This window comes from Parus major, chromosome 1, assembly GCF_001522545.3.
Source record: "Parus major isolate Abel chromosome 1, Parus_major1.1, whole genome shotgun sequence".
Classification (NCBI taxonomy): Eukaryota; Metazoa; Chordata; class Aves; order Passeriformes; family Paridae; genus Parus; species Parus major.
Genome location: NC_031768.1, coordinates 60,194,524 through 60,215,679, shown reverse-complemented (window position 1 = coordinate 60,215,679; position 21,156 = coordinate 60,194,524). Strand labels below are relative to the sequence as shown.

Below are 21,156 nucleotides of genomic sequence, written 5' to 3'. Positions count from 1 at the left end.
AGACAGGTAAGGACAGAGAGAAGATGTAATTTTCCCCAAGTTCTCAAACTCCTGGCCAGGTGTCACATGTGCAAGGACAAGTGGCTACAGCCCTGTGAAGTGAAGCAAGTGGTTGCAATATTAAGCAGCTGAGAGCCTGGGTAAGCCACTTATTTTTTTCTTCTTCCTCTAATTTTGTTTATGAGAGTTGTTTTTTAATATTTATGTTTGGAATAATTATTTGGAAGAAGTCACAGCTGCATCTGCTCCTGCTGAAGTGACAATCTGTACTGCTGTCTCCGAGAGACCTTAAATTCCTACCATGAAAGAAAGACCTTGTTTTTAAAACTAAGGCTTGATTTCCATGCTGATCCAAAATGGGTGTAATTTCAAAGAGCAGTGGGACTTATTAGAGGTTTAAGGACCATTTTAAGAGAACAGATGCACTAAGCCAGTGGCTGTTGCAAGTGACAACCACTTTGTGAGGACCCAGAAGTGGCTGGTATGAAAAAATCAGCTCTGCATGGGTAATGCTGCAGCCTTCATGTTATGTTTGAAAAGAACAGAAATGCCACATTTGTGTGAGTTACTGTTGTGGGTCACCACTTCCCATACAACTGCCAGAGCTGGAAACATCAGAAAGATGCATTTCAGAGGTTCACAATGACAGGGAACCGCAATTGTGTTCCTCAACCATCTTTGTGAGCACATGAGAAAAATCTGAAGAGGTTGTCTGAAAGACACTGCATAACTTGTTGGGTTTTTCCACCCCCAGCATATAAACCACTGCACACAATTCATAAGGACAGGAAAACACATGCACATTTTTTATTTGAGAATTAGGTAATTATGCAGTTAGAAACTATATGCACTGTATGCAAGGTGGGTGGCAGGAGTTGAGGATGCATGCACAGAAAGTTTTCAGATTCTGATTTTTAATGCTATATGACTTAAATCAACATGTGATTTACAATTGGCTGGACAGAAATAACAACAAATTCACGTTTCGAGCTCAGTTAGTCCTGGACTCTCAGAATCTTCTGGAGCATTCTGCAGAAAATCCCCTTTCCTATTGGACAGAAATATGTCAATATTTCATCTCAATATTTCTTTCCGGGAGATAGATATTTTTACAGTGCCATTTTGGTGCTACCAATATGATGCCATCAAAGCCCTAAATAAAAGACATTTCTATTGATGTTGATTATTTGGGTAATGCAGTCATCCCAGGAAAGCCAACATGCACAGGGGATCCACAAATATCCGTTCTACAACAGGAAAAGCAAAAAATAACACCACAAATAGGTGTTTGCATTGGAAGAGCAGAGACAGAGATTTTAGCCAGGTATTACTGTATCATATTCTAACAAAATTTGCCATCTCAGACAGCATGGTAGGTCAATCTATTTGTCCTGAAGACACATAAAAAAAAAATTAGTAAGCTTTCTTGAAATGTCTTTATTGCTTTTAATTGTTCCTTGGTAACAGCAAACTCAACAATTGTTTTTCAGTTCTCTTCCTTTTCTTTTTTTATTAACATAAAATGTTCCTTAAAATTCCTTTTAAACACCCAATTTATCATACGCCTACTACAAAACCTGCTTTTTATTGACTGTACTATGAATTACACACCTATTTAACATTTCAGAAGGCGGGAGACCTCTCTTTTGACCAGGAATGTTCAACACTAGTATAGATAAAGGACGTCTACACCAGCACAAATCAAAGGCAAGCACACTAAAATCTAGGCTGGTAGACTTTTCACATCCAGGAAAACCTCCTTGACATTATTTTTTCACAAAACAGGATTTCCTGATATGCCTGGAGTCAATATGTCGTGACATGGGCTGGCACTGCAGAATAGCAATAGCATACATTAGATCTGTGTTGGGAGCTGGTTACCAGAAACACTGCATAGTAATTATGGTGAAGATTCTCTGTGAAATAGATTCTGGTTTTTCAAATGAGATTCTGAAAAAACACCTCCTAACATTTCAGCAGAAACACTTTACAACTTGTCCAACTTGTAGATGTCTCATCTTTTCCCATAAAAGCTTACAGAGCTTGTAATTCACTGAGTTACTGTTTGTTCTAATGACTATTTGAGGGAATGGCTTGGCATGAGTAAGAGATGAGTTTGTGTATTAAGTCAGAGCAGTTCATGCAATTTACACAAAGTAATGAAAAGCTTAACTTGAACTCCCAACAATTCCACTTTCCCACCTCAAGTTCATAACACTGATATCATCAAATCTCTAAGAAGCTGCCGCAGGGTGGGGGGAAAAAATAGAAGAGTCAAAACCAAGTTCCCAGCACACACCAAGGCTTCATTAATTAGAACCACGTGTCCCACAGATGGAAGAGTAGTGCACAATGGCAAAGGGGCTGCTGCACCCCTGTTATGAGAGCTCTCCTCTTGAGCAACACTTCAGAGCCTCCTCTCAAACATGGCCTTGGACAGGGCAGGAGATCATGATGGGGCCAGGCAGGGCAGAGAGCAAACAGCAGGAAGCCAACTGGAGCTGGCCACCGGATCCAAGAAGAAAAATCAAAACAGCACAGAACAACAACAACAACAAAATTTTTATAAAAGCAGCCCTCATCCTTGCTCCAGACTTTGAATGAGCAAGGACTGCATGATGTGCTCATCAAGTAATCTTTTTCTCAGCTGTGAAGATTTAGCTAGTCATGTTATGCTCACCCTGTCATCGCTTCAGTTGCCTAAAAAAATCCCAGACATTTCTAATACTGCTTGTCCAATAAAGAAATGTACATTAGTGAAGAAAGTAGAATCTTAATGAGGCCTTGTTGAATTAAAAAAGTATGAGGCAATAGAAGTCTGTATCAGAAGAAAAATAAATAGCCCCTATTTAAACCCTCCTTTCACCTCAAAACAGAAGGCTCAGAAACTGAAAACTGATAAAAAGTGAAGACAATACAAAATCAATCTCTCTTTCTCCTGAAGGCAGCAGATTTTTCAGCTGGCAAAATAAATTGTCCATTAAAAAAAAAAAAAAAGGTATCTAAATACATTCCACATAAGCACTCATTTGCAATATTGGAAACTCTCCAAGACTTCTCAGCACATGAAGCCTGTGTCTCCAGCTCACACACAAATGTAATAAAATAACACCAAGTTTTTAACTATTCATTTCTGGAGCTTGTTAGGTCACCACTCTATTAAACATGAAGTAACCCAGACACCATCTCTCAGGGTAGCCTTTTTCCAAATTACAGGAATTTTTTTCAAATTACAGCAAACCCCACAGTATTTATATTTCCAAACAAATTGCCAGCATCTCATATATAAAATTGTTTCCACGTATAGATACCTTAAGAAACTGCTTAAGAAAGATCCTAAACATTTGAGACAAAGGGCAAAAATACGGGTCTAATTTTAAATAATTAACACAGAATCATTTAGGTTGGAAAAGACTTCTAAATCATTGAGTCCAACCTTTGACCAATGACCACCTTGTAGACCAAAGCATCAAGTGCCACATCCAGTAGTTTCTTGAGCACCTTCAGGCATGCTGACTCCACCACCTCTCCGAGCAGCCCACTGCAAGGTTTAACAACCCTTTCTGCTGCTCACCCACAGAAGAGGTAAAGAAATCTAAACATGAATGTACACTTTTTCAAATGTCAGATTTATTTCCTTCCTTACAGAAGAGCTGTTCTGGTATGCAAATTAATGGACAAAATAAGCCTTCTTTTGATTTTCACCTTGTATGTGCTTAAAAAAAGATGGATTTCTGATGACAATCCCTACAGATTGAAACTCAAATTAGATTTTCTCTTCTCATATACTACCATTTTACAACTAACTCTGAAAACCTTGAGGTTTTACTACTCCTGCTCTTTCTGCTATAGTACAGAAACTATACTGCATACATATAAACCTGTATTTATGTACAGACATAGAATCACAGAAATGAAAGCACTAGGCAAATGTAAAAGCTGCCATTTGAGTTTATACTCCCCAGTGGGAATTCCAGTCAGGCAATGTTCTGCACATAAAGGTGATTTTTTCACGGCCTTCAGGTCAGGCTCAGAAAGAGTATCTTCAGCATGGCAGGAGAAAAGGGAAAAGTGCCAACCCCCTTGCAAGATTAAATCTAGAGCTCCTTAAAAAAAAACCCCTATTTTAATTAATTTTTTTATGCTAACAAGAAAAAAAAATATCGTATCAAAGTTTTAAAGTAGCAAATTCATATTTTTGTTTTTTATACCAGGACTTTCCTTTAACAGTTTAGTTTTAATACAGAGGGTACTTACAGATCTAAGAGGGTATTTACAGACAAGGAAAAATAGTTAAACATCAGGATATTTATTTTGCATACAAATATTTACAGAAAAATACTTACAAAAATTAACTATTCAAATTTTAATTTACTTCACTTCAAAAAAGCTTAATGCTTTCATCTTATAAAAACATGTTGCCTTTACTGTGCTCAAATTTACTGTTCAGATCTCTGGATTTTCTTATAAGAGCTTTCTTTTGTGCTTCATCAAAGCGATTGACTTTGAGATCCTGCTCTCGGTCAAATGGCCTTCTTTCCTGAGGTTTGCTCTTTTCTTCAGATGCTTTGCTCTTCAGCTTTTTCTGGTGTATGTCCATGAGAGACTCTGACCTCTTTGACTCCTGGAAAAAATGAGGAGGAAGAGGAAGAAAAGTCTTAAAAAATATCAACAACAACATACAGGAAATCCAAATGGAAAGACTGAAGTCAGGAAGGCTAAAAATTCCAGAAAAAGAAGACAGCTTAGTAACTGGATAAAGAATGACAAATTTAGCATACATGGAATAGAAAGTGTGTGCAATCTTGTCTAGGCTAAAATACTAATAACTCACTGATGTAGATGGCCATAATGTTGTAGATAGTTACGATGTTGTTGAATCGCTGCAGACAATGCAGATAAATTATATACATAACGCAAAAGAAATATAAAAGTTGCTCTGACATTATTGGCAGAATGAAGACACCATGTCAAAAGAAATATCTCTAAGTACAGACCTAGTTTCCTATAAACTTTCCCTAAACACCTGGATTTGGTCACTGGTAGGGACAGGGACAAGCTAGACACCCTTTTAATCTTTTATGCACTACGGTGGGTTTTTAAATGTGTGCTCCTAACTTTGAATCATCTGTAGAAAGCCCACAGGATGAAGTCATGGGTTTGAGCTGGAGCATGTGTTTTGCCAGCTCAAGGGCTTTAGCTGCATTTCTTAGAGAGCTTGCTCTAGCTCAAACACAACCTAAAACTACTGCTGATTTCACACAGGAGCAGTATTAGCTCTCACAAGACCATAAGGCCCCTCATTTACTCAGGTACAGTGCATTTGTGTATCTAAACTAATTCTCTCATCAGAAAGCGTGAACGTTGAGCAGCTCTGTTTTCTCATGATTTCCTTTCACTTCTTGTGCAAACACTTACTACATCACACATGCAAATAATAGCCTATCCATGAGTTAAGAAAAGATTCTCATGGAAAATAAGACAATATTTATTCATGATGTAACTCTGTCAGTGTTGACAAAATTGCACTAGAGAATGTATGTCGCATCAGCATCCAAAGGAGAAACTACTTTAAGAATGAAACCTGTTCTAGTGAAGTATCCTTGGTAAATGTCAGTGGAGAAAGAAATAGGAAAGAATAGAGGAAAAAAACTTTAAAAGAAAAATACCCAGAACAACCACCTGAAAATCAGAAAAGAGCCGATTTAACAAAAAGGAAAAACAAACAACAAAACAACCCAAGAAACATTGTTTTTAAACTTTGAGACAACTCCATGAATCTTAGAAACAGCAAAGGCCTGGGTATGTTTTATTCCAGCAATGGCAGAGAACAAAACCATAGTTTTACATGAAAATTATTCTACTGTATTCATAGTGACAGTAGAAACAGACACTAAAGAAGAACCTTAAGACAGAATGCTAATAGCTCTGGATTTGCAAGTCTCTAAGTTGGGAGAAACATACGATTTAATGAACTACAAATAAATTATCAGAAGTGCCAGATAAACACATAAAATAAGCCAAAGATGTGATTCTCAAGTTAATTGTCCTCTCAAGAGAAAAGACTGCTTTCCATAAGAGTTCAGGCCATACATCAAGGGAGTAAGAGCTGTAAGGCAGGCAGTGGTCTACATACTCTGAGGGACAGGGCCGACAGAGAGAAAAGTGAGAGGAAATTTGACGTGGAGTTCAGATTTCTAGTAATCAACATCAGTCTGTGAACATTATCTGCTCCTGTAGAGACTGAAAAAAAACTACATGTAATGAAGTTACTGTAATAAGTAGTTAATGTAATTAATGACAGAGGGTAATTAATGCAGTGACCTGCTTACCCCATCAGACCTCTTTTAGGTTAGTGCCTATGTTAGCCTAAAAGTCATACCTGCACTATTGTTTTATTCTTGGCATGTCAGTAATTGGATGAAGCAAGGTAGTATTTGATCTGAAGTCCCAGCAACCATGTCCTGACATGAGGATGACTGAAGGGAAGCACCATCGAAAACTGAGACAAATATACACAGACCCAAATTCTGTCCCTTTGGAGAGTACCCAATCCTGCTCCTGTTGGCATTAATGCCAAAGTGTTCTAATGCCTTAAAACAGCAGTAGGTTTGGGCACTAAAAGGGAAAATTGTAGTGGCATCACCATGGAAACCAGCAGCACTAGAAATGAGAACCAGAAGAGTGAAGAACTAAAGGAAATAAAGTATTTTGTGATTACACTTACATTGTATGAAGTCACCTGCTCAATAAGCCTCTTGTCCCTTCCAGATAATACTATTTCTTCATTATCCTTGCTGCTTGACATTTTTGTCTCTTCTCTTTCCTGATGAGTAGAAGAAAATCACATGCTGTAGTATTCAGAATGTCTGAAGTAAAAAATAAGCAAATCTATATCTACTTTAATTAAATTTGGAGGGTAAACACCATAATAGAAGCCATCAGGTACTTTTCTGCTCAGCTTGATAGAAGAAACTGGACGTGCTAATTGGAAAGTCAATGAGCCGATACAGAGTATCTGACTACTGCAAAAAGGGAGGATAAATAAATGCATATCAATGATATTTAATAGTGTTACTTCATTGCCTTTATTAGTAAAGTCTGAATCAGTAAATCTTGATAACAAAGAAAAATCTGCGAAAGAAAATTTCACTGAACATCCCACAGTATCTTTACGTTGTTTTCACAGAACAGTAACACTTACTGCCTGCAAGTGCATATGAATGAATAAATAAATGTTCACCTTGGCTTTTCTCTCTCTGTCAGCTGGAGTATCTGTCCAAATAGATCTATCACCTGATTTGTCATCAGCTCGTCTCTTGAATGTTCTTGGGCCAAATCCAAAGCTTTTCAACTCAGGTGGAAGCTCTGTCATCCATGATTCCCTGGCAACTTGTTTGGGCTCATCCTTTGCAAAAGAAGTAGGGGTGGATGGAAGAGTGAAAAAAAACAATTAAAAAAATACTGTCTGAATCTCTTGGCTTCCAGCAGAAATCACAGACTTTTTTTTTCCTTTGTGTTAACACCTGCACACACATAGCATCCCAAGTGGAACTGCAACCAGGTTTACAAAGAAACAGGTGAAGAGAAAGACAAATACACTCCAGAAACAAAACGCTAGAAATGAAGAAATCCAACTTACGCTGTCTGCTGAAGTAAGCTTTTCTTTCATTCTCTGAGCTCTGCGTTCAAAATCCTGAGCCACATCAGATTCCACTGGTCCTTTTGCAGGCATTGGGCCTATAAAATTGTCTTCATCCTCGCTACTATCTGTTAGCTTCCAAAAATAAAACATTTCTTTCAAACATAGTGTCAAGAGCACCAAGAAACACTTTAGCTTTATAGAATTAGAATGACTTTGTCTAGAAGAGCATATAAACCCAATGCAACATCTCTCCCAGACAACAAAAACCTGGATGAGAACTCCTTTTCTAGCACTTCAACATGGATACCTCACCTCCATTTTGCCAAAAGCAGCATCTCTCGTCTGAGGCAAGACTGCTGATAAAGGCAGTGGCAGCACACAAAGCCCTGCTACTTTGCATTGCTCTGCACACAGCCACACAGCCTCTCTGGCCGTGGGTAAATTTGGAACACACAAGCATACAGCTTCCATATTTTGGGCTTTACCATCACTATCAATATTTGAATGTCTTTCCCTAGTAAGGATCACAATTTCACACTGTCTCGAGCTCAGATTCTGTAAGGATGCCAGAAAGATTAAAGTGCAGGGTAGGGTACCAGTGGTACACGTGGTACTATGCCCCTGTATGTACAGCATCTCCAACAAATCCCTTGGCTCTGTCATTCACTTCTTTGATCCCTCATGGATCCCTTCAGGAAGAACTTCTTCACTGAAAGGGTTATCAAGCACTGGAACAGGCTGCCAAGGAGTCACCATTCCTGGAAATGTTCAGAAAATGACTGGGTGTGGTCCTTAGTACCACGGTCTAGTTAACAAGGTGGTGATGAGTCAAAGGTTGGACTCAATGATCCTGGAAGTCTTTTCCAGATTAATGATTCTAACATCACATTCTAAGCAATTTTTTTGAGAAGGGCTAAAAAAATAAATTTGTTAGGGACTAGATGTCAAAAGAAATCTTCCTATTTGCCAGGGGTTGTACAAAAAGCTCACTGGTGCCTCCCTCCAAGTTCAAACAGTACAGGTGTGGATGGAAGCAAAACTAGACAGAAAATGCTGATGCCACAGTGCCTCAGGAGCAAAGCTAAGGTGCCCAATATCTACAGAAGTGTAAAAATTTTGTAACAGTCTGACTGTGCGTGATAAAGCAATGGGAGTAGGATGACAAGGCTGTGTAGCCAGGAAGCACGAAGCATTACTTGAGAATACACAAGGTGATGAGTCATTAGATTCACTAAAGCAAAGTGAAGAGTCAGCATGCCTCTAAAGATGTACTTGAATACAAAATAATTAAATAATTTTTCAAAAAAGCCAACAAGAAATTACCCCTATTCAAAAATAAGAAAAATAATATCATTAGGAAGAGGTAATAAAAATGTAATTATTAGGAAGGGAAAAATGGTAAGTTCTGTAATACCTGTAAAAAAGCTGATGCTAGAAGATGTTTTTATGAAAAAAAGAGACTTTTTTGTTTGCAAAATATAAAAGCAGACCAGTTTTGACATCTCTGCCTCAAGAGATTTGTCACTATGATAAATTGCTTAATCGTTATTTGGACTTATAAGACGATGAGTACCTCAGAAATGTCAGATAATCTTTCTGCATGATGAATTACAACACCACTCACTGTAGGAGGCTGGAGAATTATATGCTTTGCAACTACTAACCAAGAAAGGGAAATTTCAGAGCAGCCTTTGCATCCTTCCTTCCTAGAGTGTCTAGCATCTCCCATAGTGTCTAGGAGTTAAATGTGAAAGTGTAAGTATTTTAAAAGTAAGCAGAATAACCATCAATTCTCCCAAAGAACTAATATTTAGTTTATCATAGCATGAGAAGGATTCACTTGCTTAAGCACTGGTATCCAGCATGATTTTTGGTGTTTTAGGGTCTCCTGCCTGGCTTAAGAGGTGCTGCTCAAGAAGTCCACGACCTTCTCTGAAAGCGCTGCTCCCTACCTGCCAGGCCCTTCCATAGGCAATTTGGATTCCTCAGAACGGTACTGGAAGCCCATGTTTAGGGAATTCAATCTTCCCCATGGCTGCATATTACCCCACATCTTGTTCCTGAATGTTCTTTAGTAGCATATACATTATTTTGCAACCAGGGATGGCAGACTACAGAACTTCTACCTAGCTTTTACCTAAGATGACCAGAAAAGTCAGAAAACATGAACCAAAAAGGTGTGTCAGTGTCACTGTCCTGCACCTCACTCCCCACTACAGGTATCATCCTGCAATTTTTAAGAACAATTTAGTGGCACTGTAATGCCACTCTTGATGGTATTCTTTTGGACAAACTTATTTAAAGGTTGTAGCTGCTAGTAAACATCTTTAAGGAGGTGAAGATGTGTTTTCTACCTGCAATTTAGGATGTGAAGATTGCTTGTGTTCAGTGAGTGCACCATCTATTCAACAGCAAAAGCACAACAAACCAGACCAGTCTTCTTGGGTTTTGTTTGTTGGTTTTTGTTTTTGTTTTTTTCTTAAGGCTTATTTATGCTCCAGTATTTGACTCTAGCAAAAACATGCCAGACACTTTCTGGTCCAAAATTAAACTGTCATCCTGAGATGTCTGGTAGTCTCTTTCAGGCTGCAACTTGTTTAACCATTTCAGATAGTTTGTGCTAAAACAAAAGGTTTCTCTTTTCACAAACCTGGGGACGGGATTCTGATGAAACGGAAGGTCCTATGAGACATCTGCTACTCCTGGTGTCCTCTAAGGGTTTCCTAAAGCCAGGTGGTAATGCAGGGCCTATAATGGGCCTTGACAGCAGGGAAAAAAAGAAAGAAAAAAAAATTTTGGTTTTTCAGTTGAGGGGAAAAAAATGTAGCAGATCAATATAAAAATAAAAATCAAACATTGATGAGAAGTGTGACTTTCTCCCCATGCCAAGTGTGTCCCTGTGAACAGTTATTTCTACAGTAGTAGAAATAACTGTCTCCATTTTCTAGCAGATCCTGTACAGACAGTTTTGATGCAAAAAAAACCCAGCTACAACATTTAGTCAAGAAAAGCCACTTTTTTCTTCCCTACCTTCCTTCACCAGATTCAAGAGCAATGGAAGGTGGTAAGACAAATATACACTCTTTCTCATTCAACCAACCCAATTTCATTCTTGTTTTGCACCTCAATTTCACTGTCCTTTGGTAAGCAGAAACAGAACTGCTCTGATTTTATTTTACCTTGGAGTTGGAAATAGAAAAGTTTTGTGATTCCAGGTAACTTCACTGATTTGTTTTTAAGCAGCAGCTCTGCAAGCAATGTAACTCAGCTGTCTCCATGAACACAGAAAGGTGACAATCTCTTTTCAGTGATGAAAGGAATACTGCAAACTGCACTCAAAGAAACTGTGCTTACTCTATTGAAAGCCTTTTGAACGCGGGTTCCTCTTAATAATCCACCATAATATTCTTTAAAGCTAATTACAAACCCAAACACCTGTCACCTGTATCCTCCCAAGGTAACAGCAGACTTTGTTTATTTTGACCTTCAGTTGTGAGCTTTAGGTTAGCAAAAGTAACAACACCGAAATTGAATTTGCTAATTATGGCCTTTACTCAATCCCATGTAATCTAATCAGTACAGACCTGCTCCAGTGATATTATTGTCAGAGTTTAAAGAGGGGAAATAAAAGAAACAAATTCTCACTGAAGAACCAACCACAGATATACATACATGAGCAATAAATATGAGCTCAGGCCAGGACAAGGGCACTGGTGAGATTTTAAACGCAGGCAAGAAGTCTGGGTTAATTTTGAAGTTCCACCCCCACCTAGCTGCTGCAGTTTTATCTTCCTTCTTTCCTTCCTGACTACTTTCTTGTTAAGACCATGTTTTAAATTCTTAATGTAATGTAAAGAGTTTAAGCTTACACAGATACAGCCAAAAAAAAATCTTTTATTTTAGCATGCAAGTATTTTTATTCTGCATGGAGAGACAGATAAACCAAACTATAAAAAAAGCTCTCTACTAAAATATATATGAATATCTCTGTTGTAGGCTGTATCTGTGAAAAAGAACCAATCTCAAATGCTGTTGTCTTGATTTTGTTACAGCTCAAAGGCTCTTTAGGAATTAGAAAAGTAGTTCTCATATTCATCCTTCCCATGGTTTCCACTTCTTATGCTTTTTTTCTCCCCCACATGAACATCTCTTCAGTCATTCCTCAGCAGTACACAGGTGACATGATCCCTAACAGTTTCCTGGCTGTCCAAAGGGTCTCTGAACAGGTGAATTGAATCTAAATACTAATAATATTTTAACTCTGATAATATATTTACTCTAATAATATACTAACTACTAGTAAATAACTGGTAAACACATTTTACTGTTACAGGCAACTTCAGTACCTATACATGTTCAAAAATATCCCCCAAACTTATGGACTAAGCTTTAATTTAGGGACTACTGCATTTCATATATGGCAAAGAACTTTCTCCTGCTGTTGGACTTGGAAGTCATTGCTAATGCTAATTTCAAGATGGGTGTTTCAGCATTCTTCTGATCTATAACATAAAATTTTTTATGATCACCTTCACTGTTTACCTTGACGTGTGAACACTTCAGAAATATTTATGAGTGCTGCACTTCTGTCTAACATTAATAAACAATAATAAAATCTTCAAAACTGAAGGAAATCTTTTCACATATACATTTTATGCTGGAATGATTTAAACCATTTTCAACAAGCTGCAGATTGCCACACTAGCTACCCCTAATCATGACCACGTTGCTTTCACAAGTCTGGAAAAGATGTAAGAGAATAAAAGCTTTATAAAAGAATGCGTATGTCACACAGAACTGATAAACAGCCTGTCCATACACTGAAACAAACGACCTGCATTTGTTTCAATTATTCATGGCTCAGCTGGCAGCTGGCAATCTGCTCAAGGCTTAAGGGCAATGCAGCAGGCAGACAGCAGCACGGTGTCTGTGCCCTGCACAGCTCACACGCCTCCCAGACTCCCAGGTGTGCGGGGGAGTGGAAGATAGACAAGGATCTTCCCACACATCACACTGGTCCCACCTATTCGGGGAACCAGGCTGGGTGCAAAACAGCTCTCCTCAATCTGCTTTCTCAGTGTGTGCTAGGAGCAATTGTATGGTGAGGCAGGAAAAAACAATAGAGTGAGTGCCAAGTGCCTTCTACTCCTTTAATCTACCACAGACACAGAGCAGACTCCTGCCTGTCACAGACTCCTCTTCTGTGTCACAGAACGTTCTGAGTTAGAAGGGACCCACAAGGATCATCAAGTCCAACTCCTGAGTGAATGGCCCCCTCCTCTTCCATTTTACCACCAGTATTCACGTCAAAAATCAAGAAAGCAAGTAGGCTATCTCTGCTGATATTAGAAGTTACAAGCATTTGGTTTTTTTTAAATAGAGAATACATTATTTTTACCTACCTGCTGAATTTTTTAATTAAAATAATACTTTGTGCATACAGAACACAAGAAAAAGAAAAAAAAAATCAGCTATTTGTGGGACCATCAAAGCACCAAATGATCCTACTGAGCATGATACCCACAGCTACAAAAGTTTTTTGATTACAGCCAAGTGTAACTAAATGTACATGAGAAAGATACTTCCAAATAACCTTAGTTACATAAATTCTTGCTTAGTTACATAAACTTTATGCTGCCAAGCATCATAAAAATTTATGCAAACTAAAAAAAAAAAAAAAAAAATTATATTTCATTTGAGATGGTATATTACACACACAGCTCAACAGTAAATTGAGTCACTTTCCTGGAACTGAAAACTCATACCTGACAGGCAAGTATTATTCTATCCACCAACTCCCTATTACTCTGAGGTAGATAAAAGTGATCAAAGGACCACAGTACTTCTCATTAGCAAGTATCCCTTTGGAAACACCAATTCCACTATGAATTATAATTTCAAATTGTAGAACGAAGTGCACAGATTGATGTAAAGACTAAAAGGCTGCGAGACACATTTCAGTTCTGTACAGAAAATCCATATAATATTTTGGGGGGGAAGTATTTTATAAATGTAAGCAATCAAATTCTTCAAAGCTTCAAAGTCTCATGACAGAGACCATAAATAATGCTTATTTGTGTAGACCTAACAGCCTCTTTTGTAGAAACCTAGAGTGTTCAGAGTAGTTTTGTACCTAGAGACATGCAAACAACAATCCTTGATGCATTAGCAAAGGACATGGTATTGCACCACACACAAGGTAACAGCCCCAGTCCCTCACAGATCAGAATGGAGTAGAGAACTATGGGTCCTCGTACTTGTAATTTGTTTTTATCCACTGAGCTGTGGCCTATCAAAAGAAATGGAGGAAATTTGACATTCAAAATACATCTCAGAAAATTTACATTAGTTCTTTTACTCTCCTTCCAACCTGGTCTAGGAGGGCTGTGTGCTCTGTTTCAAGGGAATGCTGCTCTTGTTCTCAGAACATGGAGAAAGCATTACCTCTAATCATCTGAATCTCAAGTGCACAACTGAAATGTTCTGTAATAGTGACACAAAATATTTAATCTAAAAATAATTGTGTTTTAAGGAAAAGAATCTGAATATAATTCCATTTTAATTACCTCTCTGGAGAATCATCCTGTTTTTTAAATCCAGGAGGAAGAGCTGGCCCAAAAAAGCCATCATCATCATCGTCTTCATGAATTCTTTTTGGCTTCCTGCAAATACAGATTTCACTTAATAATTACCTTGACATGCATAGCAATTATCTACATTTTAAAAAGGAAAAGAATCACATAAAATTATTTCATAGGGTCTTCTGTACTAAATATCCTGCTGTTACCAAGGAAACGGTGCAAAAGGATCCAAAATTATTTGAAGTAATTAAAAAATTGAGAGTATAAGATTCTCTTCAAAAATGTTCTGACATTTAAAAAAAGAAAAAAATTAAAAAACAACATTAAGAATGCTTTTGCTGGAGAAAGAAGTTTAATATAATGTTGAAACACCATTTTCTAGTCACAAATTAATTTAAAATTCAGTACACTTCTTTCTCCATTTTTATACACTGTCTGCATTTTGAGCAGTATTTTTCTTGTTCAATTCTAATTAGCTGAAAAACTATTGACTAAGAAAACAAGAAAAAAATTGAATATTAATTACTTTAGCACTCATTAAGATGCCATAATGGCCTTCAAGTCTCATACAAGCCTTAGACCAAACACACACAAATTCTTAACACAGCAATTGTGAGTAACCAACCCAACAAATGAGAGTATCTGCAGACTCCTGTTACTTGTTTAACAATTCAGGTTTTTTTCATTAGAATTGACTTAACTGAATGCCTAAATCCATGTCCATAAACAGGTCTTACAGCCTCTCAAAGAGAGCTAGTATTCCAAAACCAGGGCAAAGCTCAAGTACCAAATACTTATCTACATGGTAAGTGGTGTCTGTCCCTAGCAAAAACATGCAAATTTGCAGAACTAAAATAAAACATATAAATGCAGAGATCTGACTGCCCCAAATAATTTAATTCCACCATAGGGTGTCAGACATGTCAGATGAACATTCTTGGCCATGAAGAACATGTAATCAGAAGTTTTACACAGGTAGAGAGTTCACCTTTTTTTACACAACTTTGTAATGTAATGTCCCTTTTTCCAAAGTTAGACACATTACATTTGCAATACAAGTTGAAAATACAAAAATAATCCAAAACCATACTCACTTGGGTGCTGGATCTCCTTCTGTCTCTTCTTCAGAATCTCTGTTTGCATCTCTGGGTAGAGGAAGAGATTCTGAGTCATCATCACTGTCAGGAGTTTCTGAGCTACAGCTGCTTTTGTAGTCTGGAGGGAGTGCTGGTCCTGCAACTGAACATCCAGAGTTATATGGGATCATAAAATCACAGAATGGTTTTGACTGGAAGGGATCTTAAAGATTCTCTAGTTCCAATCTCCTTGCCATGGGCAGGGAACCTTCTACTAGACCAGGTTTAATAAGGATACCTGCTAAATGTTTCAAATAAGTATGATCCATGGTGGCATTTCCGAAACATATTTACTTGGAATTAAGCTTACTCAATCACTGCTGTCTCTAGCATTTAGAAGATATCTAAACAGCCTTCTAGAAGTTACTTCTTTCAGTACCTTATTTCCCTCAACAACCTACTCTGAACTGTTCTGACTTAGGACATTACAATATAAGCGTTTTCTGGAACAGGACTAGAAACCCCTGTCTTATATAACAAATATACAATGGATGTGGCATAAACCAGTATACTTAAAAGAAACTACTATCTTTAATAATGCATTTGAAGCTTACTATTAAAGAAACACATCATCTGCACATACACAGCGTGGGAGACCATAAATTCTTCAATGGGAGCATTTGTAACCATAAAGTATTAAATTAATTCCCAGCCTGCTTTAGGAATGGTTTAATGATTAAGGTTATTCTCAGTTCAACTAAATGTGAATAGCAGGGACAGATTTAAGTACTCTGCTGAAAAAGGGATGACTTAGGCATTCAGAGAATGAATTCAAAGAATTGTTGCTGTCAGAAGGCCAGGGTATTGGATGGAGCTCTTATGCTCCACTCAAACCTTCACCCTCTGGGGTAGTATCTCAGCAAAATTAAAATTCAGACACTAACACTGCTAACAGGCCTGAGCTGGCACTCACCAGCAGATACTGCTTTTTATAGATTTATTTGGCTATAGTACCATGTGCAGTGGGTCCAGAAGCAGCTTAGCCATTGATACTACCAGCCCCTCAAACAAGACCCTTAACACTGTTACCCTCACAGGCTCAATCAACAAGGAGTCAGCTGGAGCAAGCAAAAAGCAGTCCCAAGGCAAGGGGCTTTCCCTTAGGGGAAAAGGGAATAGGCCAAGGCCCCTATTTACACAAACACAGTACAAACAGCCCACGTTCCCATGTAATGGAGATTTGATTCTACTGATGATTTAGCAGCCTGAGACACAGACACCATTCCTCCTCTTAATACCTCAAGCACTGAGTACAAGACTTGCAGGACAGAGAGGTGCTCTGGTGAGGAAAAGACATTGTTCCCTTTATGAATAGTCAAGGGTCAAATGAAAAGATAAATAGTACCAGGAAATTAGATCTCCAGTTGAAGAACTACAACTTTTTGATAGTACAAAATACAACCTGATGCATATTATGGTTCCATTGTTAGCTGACAAAGGCTAGGCAGAAATCACAAAGCTTTTAATCATCTTTAGCGCAAGGCAAGAGGACAGTCCACTAGTTATAAAGCATCCAGGCATATCTGCCACTTCTTTGTTTCCTGTTTTAATGGTAAATACTTCAAGTGGGACATATAAATCAATCTCAGCACTAGGAAGGAAAAAAAAACCAATCAACAAACCACTTTTCTCGCTCCAAAAAACCCCAAACATAACACCTTAGCCTATTAAAGGTGAAATAAGTTCAAGATGAAAGGAAAGAAACAGATGAACGATTAGCAGGAATAAAATCTGCTCTCAAGAAGTGTCCTCTTTTGGTACAAAAAGCACCACTTGAATAAAAGCATTTAAAACCCAGACAAATCCTGCACAACTGCTTTCTCCATCCACTTGGTGCCCTGACATCACGCAAGCAGACTTCATTTGCTCTAAATGCAAAAGAAAAGACTTGGAGTTGAAGGAACAAACTCAGATATAATTTGATGACTCTGAAAATAGAGAGAAAGAGAGAAATTAGGAGTAGCTTTGTGAGCTGCACAGAACTAGTAAAACCAAAACAACTTAAGGAAGGAGTCTGGTCCCACTGGCATGTTGTTCAACACCAGGGATAACACATATTTTTATCCCAGTTCCTCTCTGTTATGTTGGCAAAATGGTTTGCATGGGCTGTGCAATAAGCTGGATCAAGGAACTTAAAAGGCATAAAAATAACACTGCAAACCACAGCACTCCCCTGAAAGAACTGTTTGTTCGTGGAACTGCAGCCTAAGCAGGACAACCAGAAATTAAATAAAGACAGAGAGTGACTAATGAAGGGAAAATGGCATTTAAAGCCTGAGGAAGAAAAAGTCATTGGACATGGTGAAAAGAAATGTAGGGGAAAGAGACTTGAGATTAAAAATTAATATGACCATGGCACTGAGACTAACAATCAGCACAGGCAAAGATACAGCTATGGATCAGGATGGTTTGGGGAGCCACAAGAAAGAGCAGAAAGGCAGGAATGGAAATTGCTAAGCAAAAATTCTGGGAGCAAAGAAAGAAAAGGGCGAGGACGGAGGCAAAAATCTAATCAGAAGTCTGTGAAACTCCCCAGAAGCCACAGAAAAGTGGAAAAATACAGATGAAAGGAGGAACAGAGGAGAGCTCAAAGAGTCAGGAAACCAAACCTAATGAGGAGAATAAATGGAGGTAGCAATGGCAGGGCAACAGGAAAGTGATGAAGTAACCAAAGCTTGGAACAATCCAGAGCAGGACAATGGAAAAGATAAGAATAAAATAAAATAGTACGATAAAAAAGTATGAGAAGGAAATTTTGGGGATAGTGAGGGAAGGAACAGGACCAAGTGAGACTGAAGCAAATGTTTCACCGTTACTAGAAGTGACCATAATGAGCTGGCTCTGGTGGCTATCTGCCTGAAAATTAAGTCAATTCAATTCAGGAACCAAATTAAAAGCTACTTTTTGTTTTGTTTTGCTAGGGTTATTTCTGCTGTATTTGAGGATTCTAAGCAATCTACCACACCATCAGACACATATTGGGAAGCTCTCAAGGACAGAAAAGGCCTTTCAGCTCCAGCACAGTGGTAGATCAACACATGCATGCATATTGTAGCAAATGTGGCCTCAATGCTGAAACAGACATAACTCCCTTCTGCGTCTCTGGTTATTTTTAGCCTTTCCCTAGCACATCTCTCCTGCTGGTACAAGGACAGCCCAGAGGCAGGGACAAATGGCCAAAGGAAGTATGATTCTTCCAGCAGGAGCACAGTTAGTCCAGCTTCAAAGCACTGTCATGAAGTGAAGAATCAGGAAATGAGTGCGTCCCATGGGCTGGACAAGCTGAAGAAGGTAAAGGATTTACCAGGGATGAGCTTTCGGGTCTGTCCAGCTACCATTTGTTTCCATCCTGTTCCTGATTAAGGGTCACAGAAGTATTACCAGCATCACTTCTCTGACACCAGAGGTAGTCCATGGGCAATGAGGTTTGTCCTATGGTAAGAACACCAGTGGGTATTGCAGGAGAACGTGTTTGGACGCTCGTATCCAGAGGGGCGGTGGGAGTGGGGCTCAAGGGAGCTGAGATATTTGCTACTGACTGTGGCACACATCAGCCTGCACTAGAGAACAAAATGCTGCTGGAAACTGGGCCAACTAGCCTCATAAGGCTGCAGACAGCTCACAGGTGGATTGCCTCCAGAAGGAATATATTAGCAATAAATCTAATCATAATTATATGTAATCACTCTCCCATTTCTTGTGTCTGAGAGCGTTCTATTGTGCCTGAGAGTCTTCCCTGCCACAGGCTGCTCAAAGTCCTATTCTGTTGCTGTTGGGAGACAGAAACTATGAAAGTAGACTAAAAAGACAAGTGCTCTTCAATAAACGCTTCAATGAGAAGCTCAAATATCAGCGAGACTATTACAACAGGAAAATCATTGGAAAAGCTGTTCAGCTTTAGAAGGTGAAGCATCTCTTAAAATAGTTAGAAAACACAAGGGAAATTGTTACAGAACAAATTCTAGGCCCATTTGACTCAAGAGCCAGCAAGTGTTGCAGCACAGAAGGTGCTGGTGGCAGCCCCACCGTGTGATTTCTGTCACTCCAGGTGCAGGGCTCCAGATGGAGCTGTAGTTCTGTACAGCAAAGCATGTTATGCCAAAGTACTTGCTCTCCTTTCTTCCTTTGCACTGCAGCAGTCTCCCTCAAGAGGTGAGCAGGGACACCTAGCTGCTGTAAGTCAGAGTCATGAAAAGTTTGTGAAAATTATAAAAACAAACAACCTGCCAGTACCTGGAGTTTGAGGTTTTTGTTTGTTTTCAAAGGCAAATAAACTCTTTCACCCACTTCACACAGAAATTTCCAAGCAGATCTTGGATCATTCGCCAGTGCAACTGTAATACCGTGGAACCGATTTCCACTGGGACAAAGAGGGGACAAATTCAGCTCAGTAACCTAGACTAGACACTGCCAAAACACCCAGTGTCACAAACCCATGGCCTGAGGATAAGTTTGACTTGCTTTGCTCATACACGATACAGATACTTGCAGCATGCATCAGTGTGTTGATGGAAAGTGAATAAGCCACTAACACAGATACGGCCAGGAATGGCACCAGCTCGTGTAGTCAAGGTTTCTGCACAAAGCCGGGATCTGCACCCAGAGCTTGATGTTGCCATGGTGTCAGCTAATGCAGCAGCTCTGTCCCTCTTGCTAGTGCTCCCTCTTCTGGATTAAAAAATTAAGAGAGCAGACAAGCACAACAAACCTTTCTCGTCAGAAAGGAGCCATAAAGACTTCCTTTGGAGTAACCAAATGGTCACTGACTGCTAGAAACTGAATATATGCACTAGTGCCTTGAACCTGTTTTAAAGGAAAGGAGTGTAAACACTCAAAGGTGTTGCTTCCAGAGATATTACTGACAGAGAACGTTCAAGAATTTTAGTGGGGGAAATGAGCTCCAGTGCAGAAGAGCCAGCCTGGCAGTCAGCTGGTCTCGGTGGGATCCCACTTCTGATGTGAAGGCTCTCAGCCTGAGAGACCCTGGCAGGCGAGGCAGCACAGCTCTACTGGCCGGCAGTCTGCTCCACAGCCCGAGGTACACTGCATGGAAAGCCACAGCTGATGAAGTGGTTTGGCTTGGCAGAGGAAAGCACACTGCACAGGCCCAGCCTCCTCCTTTACTACCCGCTAATTTCACACTTGGAGATACTGAAGAGCACAGGCTTCAAAGCACACACCACACTCGAGCGGGCAAAAGTAAGCGACTCAAAGCACAATTTTTTTAAATTGAGTTTTAGAGCGTTTCATATCTGTAGCATTCCATTGCATGTGGCGACTTTTTTTACTTTTTTTTTCCTTCTGGAAAAGTCACTGCAGTAACCCTCGCGGGAAGTGTAGCTCCATCCAGGTGCCGCACTATCGGTGCACACCCCGCGCTGTGACACACCGGAGCCGCGCTCTCCCACCCACGGAGCATCCTGCGCTGGGCAGCAGGGGCGGCACAGCCGCTCTAGTCCACTCACAGAGCATCTCACGCTACACAACACCGGCTGCAGGCCCCGCTCTCCCCCCCCCGGAGCATCCCGCGCTGTGGCATAAGGGCCGCAGAGCCCCGCTATCCCACCGCCGCCGCGTCCCCGTGCTCTCACCCTGGCTGAAGTCCTCGCCCGGCTCGGCCTCGGCGCGGCGCGGGAAGCCGGGCGGCAGCGCGGGGCCGATCAGCTGGCGGGCCATGGCGAGAGCGGCTGCGGGGGCAGCCCGGCCGCCCTCCCCGTCCCGCTCCGCTCCGCTGCTCCCGCCCCTGCGGCGCTCCCGGATGACGCCACGGCCGCCGGGAAGGAAGAAGGGAGGG

General features: G+C 39.8%; 1 protein-coding gene across 1 annotated transcript; it reads right to left on the bottom strand.

Moving 5' to 3' along the window:
• Positions 1-779: 779 nt before the first annotated feature.
• GPALPP1 (GPALPP motifs containing 1) lies at positions 780-21,103 on the bottom strand. Its single transcript, XM_015634691.3, has 8 exons — positions 20,954-21,103; positions 15,321-15,465; positions 14,212-14,307; positions 10,296-10,404; positions 7,643-7,777; positions 7,244-7,408; positions 6,728-6,826; positions 780-4,624 (listed from the first exon to the last, which is right to left on the bottom strand). The coding sequence occupies exons 1-8, from the start codon at positions 21,036-21,038 to the stop codon at positions 4,406-4,408; spliced, it is 1,053 nt and encodes a 350-aa protein (XP_015490177.1). The 5' UTR covers positions 21,039-21,103; the 3' UTR covers positions 780-4,405.
• Positions 21,104-21,156: the final 53 nt, after the last annotated feature.